Here is a 20,238-nt window from a genome sequence, read left to right on the forward strand (position 1 = left end):
TAATTGAACATTCTGTAGAATTTCATTCATTCCTATGCTATCGAGGACTGCTCCTACTGGCGGGTGCCAATATGGCCGACCCGTGGCTTGAAAGCCTCTCAATGGCCAATACATAGCATCTGCAATCCAGGATTCAAATACATAATTTCTTATGACATTGTTTGCCAGAATGTTATGAATATTTTCCCAAAATGCGTTACCCACTCCAGTCAGCAGATGACGATGTGTCTCTTTCAAGTGATGTTTCTTGCCTTAGCTACGTGTAATCTAGTGGATGGGACGGGAAGCTTTTTCAACAACAACATGACTACTCATTAGCTGCCTCGGTATCTTGCTAGAAAACATAAAACCAAAACATCGGGGATCTTGGAACCATTTTGTGAATATTAACCTCAGTGTTTTAGACGCACTGTGTATTTACTCCATTTCGTATATATGTTGTTAGTCAAGCTAGCTGGTTAAGATAGCGTCTAGCCGAGTGCTAGGCTATCGCTAATTAACAAGCAAGCTAGGTAGCTAGCTAACATCCACAACCATGAGCTCAATAAGCTACTCGCCCCCTACTAAAGAAGAGGTCCGCTGGACGGAGAAAGAAGCTCTGGGACTGAACATTGTTGTGAAAGAGGAAGAGGAGGATATCACAGTGAAAGAGGAGGAGATGACTGTTACAGTCAAAGAAGAAGATAAAGAAGCTTTCGGAATGAAAGAAGAAGAGGAGGAGAAAGCTATCACATTGAAAGAAGAAGATGATGATGTTACAGTGAAAGGAGAGGAAGAAGGTTTTGGAGTAAATAGGGTGATGGATGTTACAGTGAAAGGAGAGGAAGAAGGTTTTGGACTAAATGGGGTGATGGATGTTACAGTGAAAGAAGAGGATGCCGTTTTTGGAGTGAAAGAGGAGGAGGAGGACATGACTGTCACAGGGAAAGGAGAGGAAGAAGCTTTCATGGTGAAAGAGGATGTTTTAGTGAAGGAAGACAAGTACCTTTTTCAAGTGAAAGAGGAGGAGGAAGAAAATATGACTGTCACAGTGAAAGAGGAGAAGGAGGATGACGAAGAGGAGGAGGAGACTGGAGATCAGATTAACACCAGTGAGTATTGTCTTTAAAACAGGGGCACAAACTATGCAGTTCTTGAACTAATGTGTGGTTTTAAAGGGGCATTCTACTGAAGTTGTATACTTCAATATGTTGGTCTGTACTGTAGGAGTTGTTATGTTGGTCTGTACTGTAGGAGTTGTTATGTTGGTCTGTACTGTAGGAGTTGTAATGTTGGTCTGTACTGTAGGAGTTATGTTGGTCTGTACTGTAGGAGTTGTTATGTTGGTCTGTACTGTAGGAGTTGTTATGTTGGTCTGTACTGTAGGAGTTGTTATGTTGGTCTGTACTGTAGGAGTTGTTATGTTGGTCTGTACTGTAGGAGTTGTTATGTTGGTCTGTACTGTAGGAGTTGTTATGTTGGTCTGTACTGTAGGAGTTGTTATGTTGGTCTGTACTGTAGGAGTTGTTATGTTGGTCTGTACTGTAGGAGTTGTTATGTTGGTCTGTACTGTAGGAGTTGTTATGTTGGTCTGTACTGTAGGAGTTGTTATGTTGGTCTGTACTGTAGGAGTTGTTATGTTGGTCTGTACTGTAGGAGTTGTTATGTTGGTCTGTACTGTAGGAGTTGTTATGTTGGTCTGTACTGTAGGAGTTGTTATGTTGGTCTGTACTGTAGGAGTTGTTATGTTGGTCTGTACTGTAGGAGTTGTTATGTTGGTCTGTACTGTAGGAGTTGTTATGTTGGTCTGTGCTGTAGGAGTTGTTATGTTGGTCTGTACTGTAGGAGTTGTTATGTTGGTCTGTACTGTAGGAGTTGTTAAAGACTGGGGGCCACCAACAAAACGTTAACTATGAAAAACAGCGTCTCTATAAATCATTTCAAATTGTATTTGTCACATACACGTGTTTAGCAGATGACACAGTGCATTCTGGGTGATTCTGGGAAAAAGCGCGCTCTCCTCCAAGGAGTGAATGTCCCGAGACAGAAGAGTCATTTTCCTGTGCGTTTTTGCTGCCAACTTTACTTTATTTTTCTTTTTTCCATCGCAACTTTTTTCCCTCATTCAACTTTTTCACTCCGGACGCTTTATCTGGACATGGTTCGTCAACATCTTCAACAGCCGAAGCTAAGTAGTAACATTAACATGATGTCTTCTAATTGCAGTCGCTGTACTCATAATATACAGGAGAACGATCGCCTTACGGCGAGAATAGCTGTGCTACAAGCCCAGCTTCAGATGCAATCGTTAGGCAAGGGTAATTTCAGTGTGGGAAAGGAAGAAACAGCGTCTGTGCCACCAGTAAGTACAGATAGTAACGTTAGTATAAATCCCCCCGCACAGTCCCCGCAGCCGGACAACTTTCTCATGGCTTCTGGAGGGAAATACTGTCGGAATGCTCAACCGGTGTCGCTCATTCAGCCGACAGAAACTTTCAACCGGTTTTCCCCATTATGTAGCGAGTCGGAGTCTGAGTCTGAGTCTTCTCTTGTCTCTACTCCTCCCGTTACGGGGTCTGAGACGCCGAAGGCTCCCACCATTAGCTCTGACAAATTGAAAACCCTAGTCATTGGCGACTCCATTACCCGCAGTATTAGACTTAAAACGAATCACCCAGCGATCATACACTGTTTACCAGGGGGCAGGGCTACCGACGTTAAGGCTAATCTAAAGATGGTGCTGGCTAAAGCTAAAACTGGCGAGTGTAGAGAGTATAGAGATATTGTTATCCACGTCGGCACCAACGATGATAGGATGAAACAGTCAGAGGTCACCAAGTGCAACATAGCTTCAGCGTGTAAATCAGCTAGAAAGATGTGTCGGCATCGAGTAATTGTCTCTGGCCCCCTCCCAGTTAGGGGGAGTGACGAGCTCTACAGCAGAGTCTCAGCACTCAATCGCTGGTTGAAAACTGTTTTCTGCCCCTCCCAAAAGATAGAATTTGTAGATAATTGGCCCTCTTTCTGGGACTCACCCACAAACAGGACCAAGCCTGACCTGCTGAGGAGTGACGGACTCCATCCTAGCTGGAGGGGTGCTCTCATCTTATCTACCAACATAGATAGGGCTCTAACTCCTCTAGCCCCACAGTGAAATAGGGTGCAGGCCAGGCAGCAGGCTGTTAGCCAACCTGCCAGCTTAGTGGAGTCTGCCAATAGCATAGTCAGTGTAGTCAGCTCAGCCATACCCATTGAGACTGTGTCTGTGCCTCGACCTAGGTTGGGCAAAACTAAACATGGCGGTGTTCGCCTTAGCAATCTTATTAGGATAAAGACCTCCTCCATTCCTGCCATTATTGAAAGAGATCGTGATACCTCACATCTCAAAATAGGGTTACTTAATGTTAGATCCCTCACTTCAAAGGCAGTCATAGTCAATGAACTAATCACTGATCATAATCTTGATGTGATTGGCCTGACTGAAACATGGCTTAAGCCTGATGAATTTGCTGTGTTAAATGAGGCCTCACCTCCTGGTTACACTAGTGACCATATTCCCCGTGCATCCCGCAAAGGCGGAGGTGTTGCTAACATTTACGATAGCAAATTTCAATTTACAAAAAAAAAAATGGCGTTTTCGTCTTTTGAGCTTCTAGTCATGAAATCTATGCAGCCTACTCAATCACTTTTTATAGCTACTGTTTACAGGCCTCCTGGGCCATATACAGCGTTCCTCTCTGAGTTTCCTGAATTCCTATCAGACCTTGTAGTCATAGCAGATCATATTCTAATTTTTGGTGATTTTAATATTCACATGGAGAAGTCCACAGACCCACTCCAAAAGTCTTTCGGAGCCATCATCGACTCAGTGGGTTTTGTCCAACATGTCTCTGGACCTACTCACTGCCACAGTCATACTCTGGACCTAGTTTTGTCCCATGGAATAAATGTTGTAGATCTTAATGTTTTTCCACAAAATCCTGGACTATCGGACCACCATTTTATTACGTTTGCAATCGCAACAAATAATCTGCTCAGACCCCAACCAAGGAGCATCAAAAGTCGTGCTATAAATTCTCAGACAACACAAAAATTCCTTGATGCCCTTCCAGACTCCTTCTGCCTACCCAAGGACGTCAGAGGACAAAAATCAGTTAACCACTTAACTGAGGAACTCAATTTAACCTTGCGCAATACCCTAGATGCAGTTGCACCCCTAAAAACGAAAAACATTTGTCATAAGAAACTAGCTCCCTGGTATACAGAAAATACCCGAGCTTTGAAGCAAGCTTCCAGGAAATTGGAACGGAAATGGCGCCACACCAAACTGGAAGTCTTCCGACTAGCTTGGAAAGACAGTACCGTGCAGTACCGAAGAGCCCTCACTGCTGCTCGATCATCCTACTTTTCCAACTTAATCGAGGAAAATAAGAACAATCCAAAATTTCTTTTTGATACTGTTGCAAAGCTAACTAAAAAGCAGCATTCCCCAAGAGAGGATGGCTTTCACTTCAGCAGTAATAAATTCATGAACTTCTTTGAGGAAAAGATCATGACCATTAGAAAGCAAATTACGGACTCCTCTTTGAATCTGCGTATTCCTCCAGGGCTTAGCTGTCCTGGATCTGCACAGCTCTGCGAGGGCCTGGGATCGGGAGAGACACTTAAGTGTTTTAGTACTATATCTCTTGACACAATGATGAAAATAATCATGGCCTCTAAACCTTCAAGCTGCATACTGGATCCTATTCCTACTAAACTGCTGAAGGAGCTGCTTCCTGTGCTTGGCCCTCCTATGTTGAACATAATAAACAGCTCTCTATCCACCGGATGTGTACCAAACTCACTAAAAGTGGCAGTGATAAAGCCTCTCTTGAAAAAGCCAAACCTTGACCCGGAAAATATAAAAAACTATCGGCCTATATCGAATCTTCCATTCCTCTCAAAAATTTTAGAAAAAGCTGTTGCGCAGCAACTCACTGCCTTTCTGAAGACAAACAATGTATACGAAATGCTTCAGTCTGGTTTTAGACCCCATCATAGCACTGAGACTGCACTTGTGAAGGTGGTAAATGACCTTTTAATGGCGTCAGACCGAGGCTCTGCATCTGTCCTCGTGCTACTAGACCTTAGTGCTGCCTTTGACACCATCGATCACCACATTCTTTTGGAGAGACTGGAAACCCAAATTGGTCTACACGGACAAGTTCTGGCCTGGTTTAGATCTTACCTGTCGGAAAGATATCAGTTTGTCTCTGTGAATGGTCTGTCCTCCGACAAATCAACTGTACATTTCGGTGTTCCTCAAGGTTCCGTTTTAGGACCACTATTGTTTTCACTATATATTTTACCTCTTGGGGATGTTATTCGAAAACATAATGTTAACTTTCACTGCTATGCGGATGACACACAGCTGTACATTTCAATGAAACATGGTGAAGCCCCAAAATTGCCCTCGCTAGAAGCCTGTGTTTCAGACATAAGGAAGTGGATGGCTGAAAACTTTCTACTTTTAAACTCGGACAAAACAGAGATGCTTGTTCTAGGTCCCAAGAAACAAAGAGATCTTCTGTTAAATCTGACAATTCATCTTGATGGTTGTAAAGTCGTCTCAAATAAAACTGTGAAGGACCTCGGCGTTACTCTTGACCCTGATCTCTCTTTTGACGAACATATCAAGACTGTTTCAAGGACAGCTTTTTTCCATCTACGTAACATTGCAAAAATCAGAAATTTTCTGTCCAAAAATGATGCCGAAAAATTAATCCATGCATTTGTTACTTCTAGGTTAGACTACTGCAATGCTCTACTTTCCGGCTACCCGGATAAAGCACTAAATAAACTTCAGTTAGTGCTAAATACGGCTGCTAGAATCCTGACTAGAACCAAGAAATTTGATCATATTACTCCAGTGCTAGCTTCCCTACACTGGCTTCCTGTTAAGGCAAGGGCTGATTTCAAGGTTTTACTGTTAACCTATAAAGCGTTACATGGGCTTGCTCCTACCTATCTTTCCGAGTTGGTCCTGCCGTACATACCAATACGTACGCTACGGTCACAAGACGCAGGCCTCCTAATTGTCCCTAGAATTTCTAAGCAAACAGCGGGAGGCAGGGCTTTCTCCTATAGATCTCCATTTTTATGGAACAGTCTGCCTACCCATGTGAGAGACGCAGACTCGGTCTCAACCTTTAAGTCTTTACTGAAGACTTATCTCTTCAGTAGGTCATATGATTGAGTATAGTCTGGCCCAGGAGTGTGAAGGTGAACGGAAAGGCTCTGGAGCAACGAACAGCCCTTGCTGTCTCTGCCAGGCCGGTTCCCCTCTCTCCACTGGGGTTCTCTGCCTCTAACCCTGTTACAGGGGCTGAGTCACTGGCTTGCTGGTGCTCTTTCATGCCGTCCCTAGGAGGGGTGCGTCACTTGAGTGGGTTGAGTTACTGACGTGATCTTCCTGTCTGGGTTGGCGCCCCCCCTTGGTTTGTGCTGTGGTGGAGACCTCTGTGGGCTATACTCGGCCTTGTCTCAGGATTGTAAGTTGGTGGTTGAGGATATCCCTCTAGTGGTGCGGGGGCTGTGCTTTGGCAGAGTGGGTGGGGTTATATCCTTCCTGTTTGGCCCTGTCCGGGGGTTTCTTCGGATGGGGCCACAGTGTCTCCGGACCGCTCCTGTCTCAGCCTCCAGTATTTATGCTGCAGTAGTTTATGTGTCGGGGGGCTGGGGTTAGTTGGTTATACCTGGAGTACTTCTCCTGTCTTATCCAGTGTCCTGTGTGAATTTAAGTATGCTCTCTCTAATTCTCTCGTTCTCTCTTTCTCTCTGAGAACCTGAGCCCTAGGACCATACGTCAGGACTACCGGGCATGCTGACACCTTGCTGTCCCCAGTCCGCCTGGCCTTGCTGCTATTCCAGTTTCAACTGTTCTGCCTGCGGTTACGAAACCCCTACCTGTCCCAGACCTGCTGTTTTCAACTCTTAATGATCGGCTATGAAAAGCCAACTGAGAGACCTGAGCCCTAGGACCATACGTCGGGACTACCGGCCGTGGTGACTCCTTGCTGTCCCCAGTCCGCCTGGCCTTGCTGCTATTCCAGTTTCAACTGTTCTGCCTGCGGTTATGGAACCCCTACCTGTCCCAGACCTGCTGTTTTCAACTCTTAATGATCGGCTATGAAAAGCCAACTGAGATTTATTCCTGATTATTATTTGACCATGCTTGTCACTTATGAACATTTTTGAACATCTTGGCATGGTTCTGTTATAACCTCCACCCGGCACAGCCAGAAGAGGACTGGCCACCCCTCATAGCCTGGTTCCTCTCTAGGTTTCTTCCTAGGTTTTGGCCTTTCTAGGGAGTTTTTCCTAGCCACCGTGCTTCTACACCTGCATTACTAGCTGTTTGGGGTTTTAGGCTGGGTTTCTGTACAGCACTTCGAGATATTAGCTGATGTACGAAGGGCTATATAAAATAAAATTGATTGATTGATTGATTGGTTATTGCGGGTGTAGCTAAATGCTTGTGCTTCTAGCTCCGACAGTGCAGTAATATCTAACAAGTAATATCTAACAATTTCACAACATATACCCAATACACACAAAACTAGTAAGGAATGGAATTTAAGAAAATATACATATATGGACAAGCACTGACAGAGCGGCATGGACTAAGATACAGTAGAATATTATAGAATAGAATGCAGTATATACATATGAGATGAGTAGTGCAAGATATGTAAACATTATTAAAGTGACTAGTGTTCCATTTCCTAAAGTGGCCAGTTATTTCAATAGGCAGCAGCAGCCTCTAATGTGCTAGTGATGGCTATTTAACAGTTTGATGGCCTTGAGATAGAAGCTGTTTTTCATTCTCTCTGTCCCAGCTTTGATGCACCTGTACTGACCTCGCCTTCTGGATGATAGCGGGGTGAACAGGCAGTGGCTCGGGTGGTTATTGTCCTTAATGATCTTTTTGGCCTCTGTGTGATATCGGGTGCTGTATGTGTCTTGGAGGGCGGGTAGTTTGCCTCCGGTAATGCGTTCGGCAGACCGCACCACCCTCTGGAGAGCCCTGCGGTTGCGGGCGGTGCAGTTGCCGTACCAGGCGGTGATACAGTCCGACAGGATGCTCTCAATTGTGCATCTGTAAAAGTTTGTGAGGGTTTTAGGTGCCAAACCAAATTTCTTCAGCCTCCTGAGGTTGAAGAGGCTCTGTTGTGCTTTCTTCACCACACTGTCTGCGTGGGTGGACCATTTCAGTTTGTCGGTGATGTGTACGCGAAGGAACTTAAAGCTTTTCACCTTCTCCACTGCGGTCCCGTCGATGTGGATAGGGGGGTGCACCCTCTGCTGTTTCCTGAAGTCCACGATCATCTCTTTTGTTTTGTTGACGTTGCGTGACCGCAGTGGAGAAGGTGGAAAGCACATACAGCACCACAGTCCCAGAGCCCTCACCTCCTCCCTGTAGGCGGTCTCGTCATTGTTGGTAATCAAGCCTACTACTGTTATGTCGTCTGCAAACTTGATGATTGAGTTGGAGGCGTGCTTGGCCACGTAGTCATGGGTGAACAGGGAGTACAGGAGGGGGCTGAGCACGCACCCTTGTGGGGCTCCAGTGTTGAGGATCAGCGAAGTGGAGATGTTGTTTCCTACCTTCACCACCTGGGGGCGGCCCATCAGGAAGTCCAGGACCCAGTTGCACAGGGCGGGGTTCAGACCCAGGGCCTTGAGCTTAATGATGAGCTTGGAGGGTACTATGGTGTTGAATGCTGAGCTATAGTCAATGAACAACATTCTTACATAGGTATTCCTCTTGTCCAGATGGGATAGGGCAGTGTGCAGTGTGATGGCAATTGCATCGTCTGTGGATCTATTGGTGCGGTAAGCAAATTGAAGTGGGTCTAGGGTGACAGGTAAGGTAGAGGTGATATGATCTTTGACTAGTCTCTCAAAGCACTTCATGATGACAGAGGTGAGTGCTACAGGGCGATAGTCATTTAGTTCAGTTACCTTTTCTTTCTTGGGTACAGGAACAATAGTGGCCATCTTGAAGCATGTGGGAACAGCAGACTGGGAAAGGGAAAGATTGAATATGTCCATAAACACACCAGACAGCTGGTCTGCGCATGCTCTGAGGACGCGCTAGGGATGCTGTATGGGCCGGCGGCGGTGTCGGCGACATGGCTGGTTTTCCTTTTGTAGTCCGTGATTGTCTGTAGAGCCTGCCACATACGTCTTGTGTCTGAGCCGTTGAATTGCGTCTCCACTTTGTTTCTATACTCTATATTGATGTTTTGCCAGTTCAATTGCCTTGTGGAGTGAGTAGCTACACTCTTTGGGAGAGGAAGAAAGCCCAGATTAGAGAAAAGGCCTGGAATATAAAAAATGCAGAGAGGAAATGCAATGCCAGATCAGCCAAGCCTGAGGCAGTCGAGAGGAGATGAGGAAATGGAAAATCCAAGGAGGAGGCTGTAGTTGATTAACTTGCACGTAATGACAGACATCTCTTTCTGTAGCGCTTTGTTCAATACTCAACATCCCATGAGAACCACATGTTTTGAAGCTCTATGTTGTTTGTTTTTTAAATCTCAATGGAGTTATTCGGTCTTTAGTTTAGTTATAAAGTCATGTCTTATTTCATGGCATTTGGTTAAAATCTTGCCTTTCAGTTTCTTTTCAAATGATGAAGAGGAAAGAGTCAAGACAGGGAAGGATCATTTTGATCTGGATTAAATGTTCTATTGAAACTGGCCACAGGTTATTTCATTTAAGCAGTAAGGCACTCAAACCCGTGGATTATCGTGAATAACACACAACTAAGGGCTGTTCGTAGCCCTTTACACCCGTACCCGTGGACGGATTGAAAATGGCAGAATTGGACACTAATAAGCGCCTAAATTGAAACACAGTGGCTGTACAGTAACACAGGAGACATCAGAGCTCAGGGTCTGTACAGTCACACAGAAGACATCAGAGCTCAGGGTCTGTACAGTAACACAGGAGACATCAGAGCTCAGGGTCTGTACAGTAACACAGAAGACATCAGAGCTCAGGGTCTGTACAGTAACACAGAAGACATCAGAGCTCAGGGTCTGTACAGTAACACAGGAGACATCAGAGCTCAGGGTCTGTACAGTAACACAGAAGACATCAGAGCTCAGGGTCTGTACAGTAACACAGAAGACATCAGAGCTCAGGGTCTGTACAGTAACACAGGAGACATCAGAGCTCAGGGTCTGTACAGTAACACAGAAGACATCAGAGCTCAGGGTCTCCGCTTCACAGCGCTGTATGAGTTTTGACCGACAACCATTCTGAACTTGAGCACCGCACAACAAGAAGTTGCCTCCATCCCTCCCACTGATTGGGCAACTTTTGCAAATGTTTTGTTGTCTTGAGTGAAGGAAATACTGTAAATTAAGAGGGCTCGATATATTTTGAAAGATGAGACGTTGAGGATTATAATAAATACCGCTTCGATGTCATACAAGCAAACCAAACACCCGTGAGTCCAAATGTGCACTTCGCATTTCATTTCCACATCATAAACCTCATGTCATATACAGTGGAAACGTTCAGGATCACTATGTTTGATGTACAGTTACAAGATGACGTTATACCCTGGGTTGTCCTGAACAGAATGAGCCTATGGGTTGTCCTGAACAGAATGAGCCTATGGGTTGTCCTGAACAGAATGAGCCTATGGGTTGTCCTGAACAGAATGAGCCTATGGGTTGTCCTGAACAGAATGAGCCTATGGGTTGTCCTGAACAGAATGAGCCTATGGGTTGTCCTGAACAGAATGAGCCTATGGGTTGTCCTGAACAGAATGAGCCTATGGGTTGTCCTGAACAGAATGAGCCTATGGGTTGTCCTGAACAGAATGAGCCTATGGGATGTCCTGAACAGAATGAGCCTATGGGTTGTCCTGAACAGAATGTGCCTATGGGTTGTCCTGAACAGAATGAGCCTATGGGTTGTCCTGAACAGAATGAGCCTATGGTTGTTGTATTGTGAAGGACATGTTCCGCAGACCACACACTTGAATGCACTCATGACTCCATTCTATGCGCACCAAATTACGATCTGCTTCTCTGAATTGCCTTGTGAAAGCCTGACACTGTAAGATCACATTTGATCATTTAGCATCTAGTCATGTTGGCAATAGAACAAGCTTTCAAATTATACCCACCTGACCCAGATTGTGATTTATAATGGACCGTTTTTGGATTGCATAAACAACAACAGTAATTCAAATCAAACTGTATTAGTCACATGCTTGGTAAACAACAGGTGTAGACTAACAGTGAAATGCTTACCCTTCCCAACAATGCAGAGAGACATTTTTTCAAATAATAGAAAAATAATAACACGAGGAATAAATCCACAACGAGTAAAGATAACTTGGTTATATACACTGGGTACCAGTACTGAGTCGATGTGCAGTGGTACGAGGTAGATATGTACATATACAGTGGGGAAAACAAGTATTTAGTCAGCCACCAATTGTGCAAGTTCTCCCACTTAAAAAGATGAGAGAGGCCTGTAATTTTCATCATAGATACACGTCAACTATGACAGACAAAATGAGAAAAAAAATCCAGAAAATCACATTGTAGGATTTTTAATGAATTTATTTGCAAAGTATGGTGGAAAATAAGTATTTGGTCAATAACAATAGTTTCTCAATACTTTGTTATATACCCTTTGTTGGCAAGGACACAGGTCAAACGTTTTCTGTAAGTCTTCACAAGGTTTTCACACACTGTTGCTGGTATTTTGGCCCATTCCTCCATGCAGATCTCCTCTAGAGCAGTGATGTTTTGGGGCTGTCGCTGGGCAACACTGACTTTCAACTCCCTCCAAAGATTTTCTATGGGGTTGAGATCTGGAGACTGGCTAGGCCACTCCAGGACCTTGAAATGCTTCTTACGAAGCCACTCCTTCATTGCCCGGGCGGTGTGTTTGGGATCATTGTCATGCTGAAAGACCCAGCCACGTTTCATCTTCAATGCCCTTGCTGATGGAAGGAGGTTTTCACTCAAAATCTCACGATACATCGCCCCATTCATTCTTTCCTTTACACGGATCAGTCGTCCTGGTCCCTTTGCAGAAAAACAGCCCCAAAGCATGATGTTTCCACCCCCATGCTTCACAGTAGGTATGGTGTTCTTTGGATGCAACTCAGCATTCTTTGTCCTCCAAACACGACGAGTTGAGTTTTTACCAAGAAGTTATATTTTGGTTTCATCTGACCATATGACATTCTCCCAATCCTATTCTGGATCATCCAAATGCACTCTAGCAAACTTCAGACGGGCCTGGACATGTACTGGCTTAAGCAGGGGGACACGTCTGGCACTGCAGGATTTGAGTCCCTGGCGGCGTAGTGTGTTACTGATGGTAGGCTTTGTTACTTTGGTCCCAGCTCTCTGCAGGTCATTCACTAGGTCCCCCCGTGTGGTTCTGGGATTTTTGCTCACCGTTCTTGTGATCATTTTGACCCCACGGGGTGAGATCTTGCGTGGAGCCCCAGATCGAGGGAGATTATCAGTGGTCTTGTATGTCTTCCATTTCCTAATAATTGCTCCCACAGTTGATTTCTTCAAACCAAGCTGCTTACCTATTGCAGATTCAGTCTTCCCAGCCTGATGCAGGTCTACAATTTTGTTTCTGGTGTCCTTTGACAGCTCTTTGGTCTTGGCCATAGTGGAGTTTGGAGTGTGACTGTTTGAGGTTGTGGACAGGTGTCTTTTATACTGATAACAAGTTCAAACAGGTGCCATTAATACAGGTAACGAGTGGAGGACAGAGGAGCCTCTTAAAGAATAAGTTACAGGTCTGTGAGAGACAGAAATCTTGCTTGTTTGTAGGTGACCAAATACTTATTTTCCACCATAATTTGCAAATAAATTCATAAAAAATCCTACAATGTGATTTTCTGGAAAAAAAAATCTCAATTTGTCTGTCATAGTTGACGTGTACCTATGATGAAAATTACAGGCCTCTCTCATCTTTTTAAGTGGGAGAACTTGCACAATTGGTGGCTGACTAAATACTTTTTTCCCCCACTGTAGGTAGGGATAAAGTGACTAGGCAACAGGATAGATAAACAGTAACAGGAGCGTATGTGTTGAGTCAAAAGACTAAATGCAGATAGTCCGGGTAGCTAGTGGTTAACTATTTAACTAACTATTTATGGCTTGGGGGTAGAAGCTGTTCAGGGTCCTGTTGGTTCCAGACTTGGTCCATTGGTACCGCTTGCCGTGCGGTAGCAGAAAGAACAGTCTATGACTTGGGTGGCTGGAGTCTTTGACAATTTTTAGGGCCTTCCTCTGACACCGCCTGGTATAGATGTCCTGGATGGCAGGGAGCTCGGCCCCAGTGATGTACTGGGCCGTACGCACTACCCTCTGTAGCGTGTACCCTCTATTTAATTGTGTAAAGGCAGGATGCAGGGCTGTGTTCCAAACAAAACAACTACAAAGTGTGCTTGCTTTAGTTCCTCAACGGAACAGCTAGGAGAGCTCAAAAAAGCTCCTTATAGTTGAAGAGTTCTTTGAGTAATGAAATGCATTGAAACCTCACACTCAAACGCTTCTAATTTCTTTGCTTTATGTTGTACCTACACCAAATTCAGATTTGGGGTAGGTATAATGTATGAACTCACTAACTGTAAGTCTGCTAAATGACTAAAATGTAAAATATATAAAGTACAGTAAATGTAAAATGCACATTAAATCAAAAGTGTAATTTACATTTACGTAATTTAGCAGATGCTCTTATCCAGAGCGACTTACACATTGGTGTATTCAACTTATGATAGCCAGTGGGACAACCACTTTTTAAAATATTTTATTTTTTATGGGGGGGGGGGGGGAGGGGTAGAAGGATTACTATTATACTATTCCAGGTATTCCTTAAAGAGGTAGGGTTTCAAGTGTCTCCGGAAGGTGGTCAGTGACTCTGCTGTCCTGGCGTCGTGGGGGAGCTTGTTCCACCATTGTGGTGCCAGAGCAGCGAATAGCTTTGACTGGGCTTAGCGGGAACTGTGCTTCCGTAGAGGTAGGGGGGCTAGCAGGCCAGAGGTGGATGAACGTAGTGCCCTCGTTTGGGTGTAGGGTCTGATCAGAGCCTGACGGTAAGGAGGTGCCGTTCCCCTCACAGCTCCGTAGGCAAGCACCATGGTCTTGTAGTAGAGACAAGCCTCAACTGGAAGCCAGTGGAGTGTGCGGAGGAGTGGGGTGACATGAGAGAACTTGGGAAGGTTGAAGACCAGACGGGCTGCAGCGTTCTGCAGTGTTCTGGATAAGTTGTAGGGGTTTAATGGCACAGGCAGGGAGCCCAGCCAACAGCGAGTTGCAGTAATCCAGACGGGAGATGACAAGTGCCTGGATTAGGACCTGTGCCGCTTTCTGTGTAAGGTAGGGTCGTACTCTGCGAATGTTGTAGAGCATGAACCTGCAGGATCGGGTCACCGCTTTGATGTTAGCAGAGAACGACAGGGTGTTGTCCAGGGTCACGCCAAGGTTCTTTGCACTCTGGGAAGAGGACACAATGGAGTTGTCAACCGTGATGGCGAGATCATGGAGCGGGCAGTCCTGCCCCGGGAGGAAGAGCAGCTCTGTCTTGCCGAGGTTCAGCTTGAGGTGGTGATCCGACATCCACACTGATATGTCTGCCAGACATGCAGAGATGCGATTCGCCACCTGGTTATCAGAAGGGGGAAAGGAGAAAATTAATTGTGTGTCGTCTGCGTAGCAATGATAGGAGAGACCATGGGAGGATATGACAGCCAAGTGACTTGGTGTATAGAGAGAATAGGAGAGGGCCTAGAACTGAGCCCTGGGGGACACCAGTGGTGAGAGCACGTGGTGCGGAGACAGATTCTCGCCACGCCACCTGGTAGGAGCAACCTGTCATGTAGGACGCAATCCAAGAGTGAGCAGCGCCGGAGATGCCCAACTCGGAGAGGGTGGAGAGGAGGATCTGATGGTTCACAGTATCAAAGGCAGCAGATAGGTCTAGAAGGATAAGAGCAGAGGAGAGAGAGTTAGCAGCAGAAACAGAGGAAGAGAATGTAGAGAGGAGGGAGTGAAAAGATGACAGGTCCGCAGGGAGTCTAGTTTTCCTCCATTTCCGCTCAGCTGCCCGGAGCCCTGATCTGTGAGCTCGCAATGAGTCGTCAAGCCATGGAGCAGGAGGGGAGGACCGAGCCGGCCGGGAGGATAGGGGACATAGAGAGTCAAAAGATGCAGAAAGGGAGGAGAGGAGGGTTGAAGAAGCAGAATCAGGAGATCGGAGGGAGAAGGATTTTGCAGAGGGAAGAGATGATAGGATGGAAGAGGAGAGAGTAGCGGGAGAGAGAGAGCGAAGGTTGCAACGGCACATTACCATTTGAGGAGGGGCAGAGTGAGTAGTGTTGGAAGAGAGCGAGAGAGAAAAGGATACAAAGTAGTGGTCGGAGACTTGGAGGGGAGATGCAGTGAGATTAGTAGAAGAACAGCATCTAGTAAAGATGAGGTCAAGCGTATGAGCCTTGTGAGTGGGGGGGTGGGGGTGGGGGTGGGGGGGGGTGGGGGCGGTGAGAGGGTGAGGTCAAAAGAGGAAAGGAGTGGAAAGAAGGAGGCAGAGAGAAATGTGTAAAAGGCAGACGTAGGGAGGTTAATGTCACCCAGACCTGTGAGGGGTGAGCCATCCTCAGGAAAGGAACTTGTCAAGCTCATTGATGAACTCTCCAAGGGAACCTGGAGGGCGATAAATGATAAGGATGTTAAACTTGAATGGGCTAGTGACTGTGACAGCATGGAATTCAAATGAGGAGATATGTCCACTTGGGAGAGATGAGGATTCCTGTGCCACTGCCGCGCTGACCAGATGCTCTCGGGGTATGCGAGAACACATGATCAGACGAGGAAAGAGCAGTAGGAGTAGCAGTGTTTTCTGTGGTAATCCATGTTTCCGTCAGCGCCAAGAAGTCGAGGGACTGGAGGGTAGCATAGGCTGAGATTAACTCTGCCTTGTTGGCCGCAGAACGGCAGTTCCAGAGGCTGCCGGAGACCTGGAACTCCACGTGTGTCAGGTGAAATGTTGTCCTCACCTTTAGTCTAATAACTGTTCCCTTTTAATCGCTACCATGGTTATGAACTCCTGAGTGGCGCAGTGGTCTAAGGCACTGCATCGCAGTGCTAACTGTGCCACTAGAGATCCTGGTTCGAATCCAGGCTCTGTCGCAGCCGGCCGCGACCGGGAGACTCATGGGCAGCGCACAATTGGCCCAGCGTCGTCCAGGGTAGGGGAGGGAATGGCCGGCAGGGATGTAGCTCAGTTGATAGAGCATGGCGTTTGCAACGCCAGGGTTGTGGGTTCGATTCCCACGGGGGGCCAGTATAAAAAAATATGTATTCACTAACTGTAAGTCGCTCTGGATAAGAGCGTCTGCTAAATGACTAAAAATGTAAAATGTAAAAATGTTATGCCTTCCATATTTCTTCTTAAGAAACTTTTCAATTTATCCCTATCCATAAAGACCAATTCCCACATGTGTAAGGGGTTAAGCATGACGTGGAGAGAGGAGTGCCAGGAAACCTTTAAGAGTGTGTTATTCATAGTAATCCACAGGGTTGAGTGACTTGTTGCATTTTTTAAAGGTTATTATTATATTCTTTCTAAATTGCAACATTGTTGAAGAGGTTGGAGAGGCAGATACTGTAACAAGGTTGATATATATCCCCTCTGTTACAAACTAAATGTTAGACTGGAAGCATGGGATAAAAATATCCATATGATTTTTTTTCATTGGAGATTTGTTTATAAATTGCCTGGCTGGGCTGTGGGGCAGTGGATGTGTAGGGATAATTCAAATGGAACTGTTAACAGGTATGACCAGTGGATTATTGTGCATAACTAACAGCTATCAACCAATCAGCATCCAGGATCCAAACTAACCATTTTATATTTAGGGATCTAGTCTGGATTAAACCTCATAGACAGTTTTATCATGTGAAGATTTTATTCAGGTCTCTCTGTTTAACCAAATACTCTGTCTTTGACAGGAGAGAGACCAGACTCTCACTCTGACAGTGGGAAGAGTCCTTCAGAGGAACCAGACCCAGAGACATCCAAACCAGCAAGACCACACCAATGCTCCCAGTGTGGAAAGAGATTTATCCGCATAGGGCATCTGAAAGAACATAAGAGAACACACACAGGGGAAAAGCCTTATCACTGCTCCCAGTGTGGAAAGGGTTTTGGACAGTCAGGGTATCTAAAAGTGCATAAAAGAAAACACACTGGAGAGAAGCCGTATCAATGCTCCCAGTGTGAAAATACATTTTTCTCATCAGGGAACCTGAAATCACATGAGAGAACACATTCTGTAGAGAGGCCTTTCGAATGCTCTCAGTGTGGAAAGAGATTTATTCAGTCATCGCATCTGAAAGATCATCAGAGAATACACACAGGAGAAAAACCGTTCCAATGCTCTCAGTGTGGAAAGGGTTTTACCTGGGTAGGGAGCCTGAAAGCACATGAGATGAAACACACCGGAGAGAAGCCTTTTCAGTGCTCACAGTGTGGAAAAAGTTTTACCCGGTTAGGGAACTTAAAAACTCATGAGATGACACACACAGGAGAGAAGCCTTTCCACTGCTCCCTGTGTGGAAAAAGTTTTAGCCATTTATGGAACCTGAAAATGCATGAGAAGACACACAAAGGAGAGAAGCCTCACCTCTGCTCCCAGTGTGGAAAGGGTTTTGTTCAGTTAGTGCACCTAAAAAAACATCTAAGGACACACACAGGAGAGTAGCCTCACATCTGCTCCCAGTGTGGAAAGGGTTTTGTTCAGTTAAGTGGCCTGAAAGACCACGAGAGAGAATACATACAGATCTTAAGGAGCAGGAGACATACCATAGGAGCAGGGAAAGCTTCATTCCGGCAGGACAGATGTAGGCTGAACAGTGGGACATAGGACAGATGAAGGCTGAACAGTGGGACATAGGACAGATGAAGGCTGCTGAACAGTGGGACATAGGACAGATGTACTGATTTTCCAGTGTTTTCCGTACAGCATGTTTTATAGTGTATTGTGTTTGACTTCACAAAATGAATTTCTATGTAAATGGACAATAAAGTATATCGTTTTTGGAATTGGAATTACTTTCTGAATTGAAATGGAATTGACCCCAACCCTGGTTTTGACTGTTTATGCACCATTAAATCTAATTGTACAAATGAAATCATACTCGAAAATAGGCCTACATTTGTTTTGATTTTTTTATCTCGATACATGATCATATCTAACAGACCTGGGTTCAAATACTAGTTCAGGTATTTCAATTACTTTTCAATAAATTTCTAAACAAGTATTTAGATTACCTTTATTTGAAAAAAACAAGTAGTTGAAAATTGGAATGCATTTGAAAATACCATTTGGAAAGTATTGGCATGTATTTACAATTACTTCAAATACATATCGTTTTAAGTATCTGAAATACAGTATTTTCAAATAAATATTTGAATTATTTGGATGTATTTGAAAATAGTTGTGAATGTACTTAGTAGTTTCATTTTAAGTAATAAACAACTTAACATGTACAGGTCTTATTTCACTCTGTAATCACAATATGCAGCCCATACTTTACATTGGTGTTTCATGAAAGAGGACAAGATGCCATGTTACATTTAGAAAACATCAGGGTGTCAAAAAGCTTGTCAGTCATTGAGCAGCGATCTGGTCTGAAGATACAGAGAAGCCACTCCACAGCGGTTGGGGATGCTGGGACATGTAGGGAAGCAGTGGGGGATGCTGGGACATGGAGTAAGCAGTGGGGGATGCTGGGACATGGAGTAAGCAGTGGGGGATGCTGGGACATGGAGTAAGCAGTGGGGGATGCTGGGACATATAGGTAAGCAGTGGGGGATGCTGGGACATGGAGTAAGCATGTCCCAGCATGCTTACTTTGGGGTTTCAAATGCTGGTACATGGAGTAAGCAGTGGGGGATGCTGGGACATGGAGTAAGCAGTGGGGGATGCTGGGACATGTAGGTAAGCAGTGGGGGATGCTGGGACATGGAGTAAGCAGTGGGGGATGCTGGGACATGGAGTAAGCAGTGGGGGATGCTGGGACATGGAGTAAGCAGTGGGGGATGCTGGGACATGTAGGTACTCAGCAGCAACTCAGCTCAGTGTTGGTATGTGTGACTGTGTGTATTCCAGGATTTCAGAGGATCAGTAGTAGATGGAAGATATGGGGTGATGATGCCCTCCTCAATGTCTTTACATTTACATTTACATTTACATCATTTAGCAGACGCTCTTATCCAGAGCGACTTACAAATTGGTGCATTCACCTTATAGCCAGTGGGATAACCACTTTACAATGTTTTTTTTTTAATGTTTTTTTTATTATTATTTTTGGGGAGGGGGGGGGGGGGGGGTAAGGGGGGGGGTAGAAGGATTACTTTATCCTATCCCAGGTATTCCTTAAAGAGGTGGGGTTTCAAATGTCTCCGGAAGGTGGTGAGTGACTCCGCTGTCCTGGCGTCGTGAGGGAGCTTGTTCCACCATTGGGGTGCCAGAGCAGCGAACAGTTTTGACTGGGCTGAGCGGGAATTATGCTTCCGCAGAGGTAGGGGAGCCAGCAGGCCAGAGGTGGATGAACGCAATGCCCTCGTTTGGGTGTAGGGACTGATCAGAGCCTGAAGGTACGGAGGTGCCGTTCCCCTCACAGCTCCGTAGGCAGCTCCGTAGGCAAGCACCAGTCTTTGTTGTTTGGAGTACATGCAGCTGTGCTTGGTTGTGCCGTGAAACCAAACAGTCAACATTTCTTTGCTGGTGGTGGGGTTAAGGTTTAAGGTGGATCAACTGAAGTTGAAGTTGCCCGTTGTTTGGTGCTACGCAGATCCGGTGGCGAGCGCGAGACGGAGGAGACCCTGTCTGTCCTTTTGAGTTTTGATGCAGAGTGTTTACCGGATAAAGTCATGCTAGAGTATATAAGTTATCCCGTGAGAGCTTTTGTTTCCCGAACCCACTACGGTGTTCCAGGTGCCAAGTTTATGGTCATGTTGCAGCAGTATGCAGGAGGGAGATTCCGAGGTGTGCGAAGTGTGCAGGAGGGCATGGGACAAAAGAGTGTGTCGTTTCGGTGGGAAAAAGTGGTGTTACAATCGTGGGGGCGGCCATGTTGCTGGAGATCAGAAATGGCCTGTGCAAGTGAGACAGATGAAAGTTTCCAGGGTGAGAGCAGTGCAGAAAGTGTCATA

General features: G+C 45.5%; 1 protein-coding gene across 1 annotated transcript; it reads left to right on the forward strand.

Annotated features, from left to right (window-relative positions):
* Positions 1 to 272: 272 nt before the first annotated feature.
* LOC311120605 (uncharacterized protein) lies at positions 273 to 18,568 on the forward strand. Its single transcript, XM_084195191.1, has 2 exons — positions 273 to 1,091; positions 17,031 to 18,568. Exons 1-2 carry the CDS (start codon positions 536 to 538, stop codon positions 17,780 to 17,782), a joined length of 1,308 nt encoding a protein of 435 aa, XP_084051317.1. The 5' UTR covers positions 273 to 535; the 3' UTR covers positions 17,783 to 18,568.
* Positions 18,569 to 20,238: the final 1,670 nt, after the last annotated feature.

This window comes from Coregonus lavaretus (assembly GCF_964263955.1).
Source record: "Coregonus lavaretus genome assembly, contig: HAP1_SCAFFOLD_47, whole genome shotgun sequence".
NCBI classification, from domain to species: Eukaryota; Metazoa; Chordata; class Actinopteri; order Salmoniformes; family Salmonidae; genus Coregonus; species Coregonus lavaretus.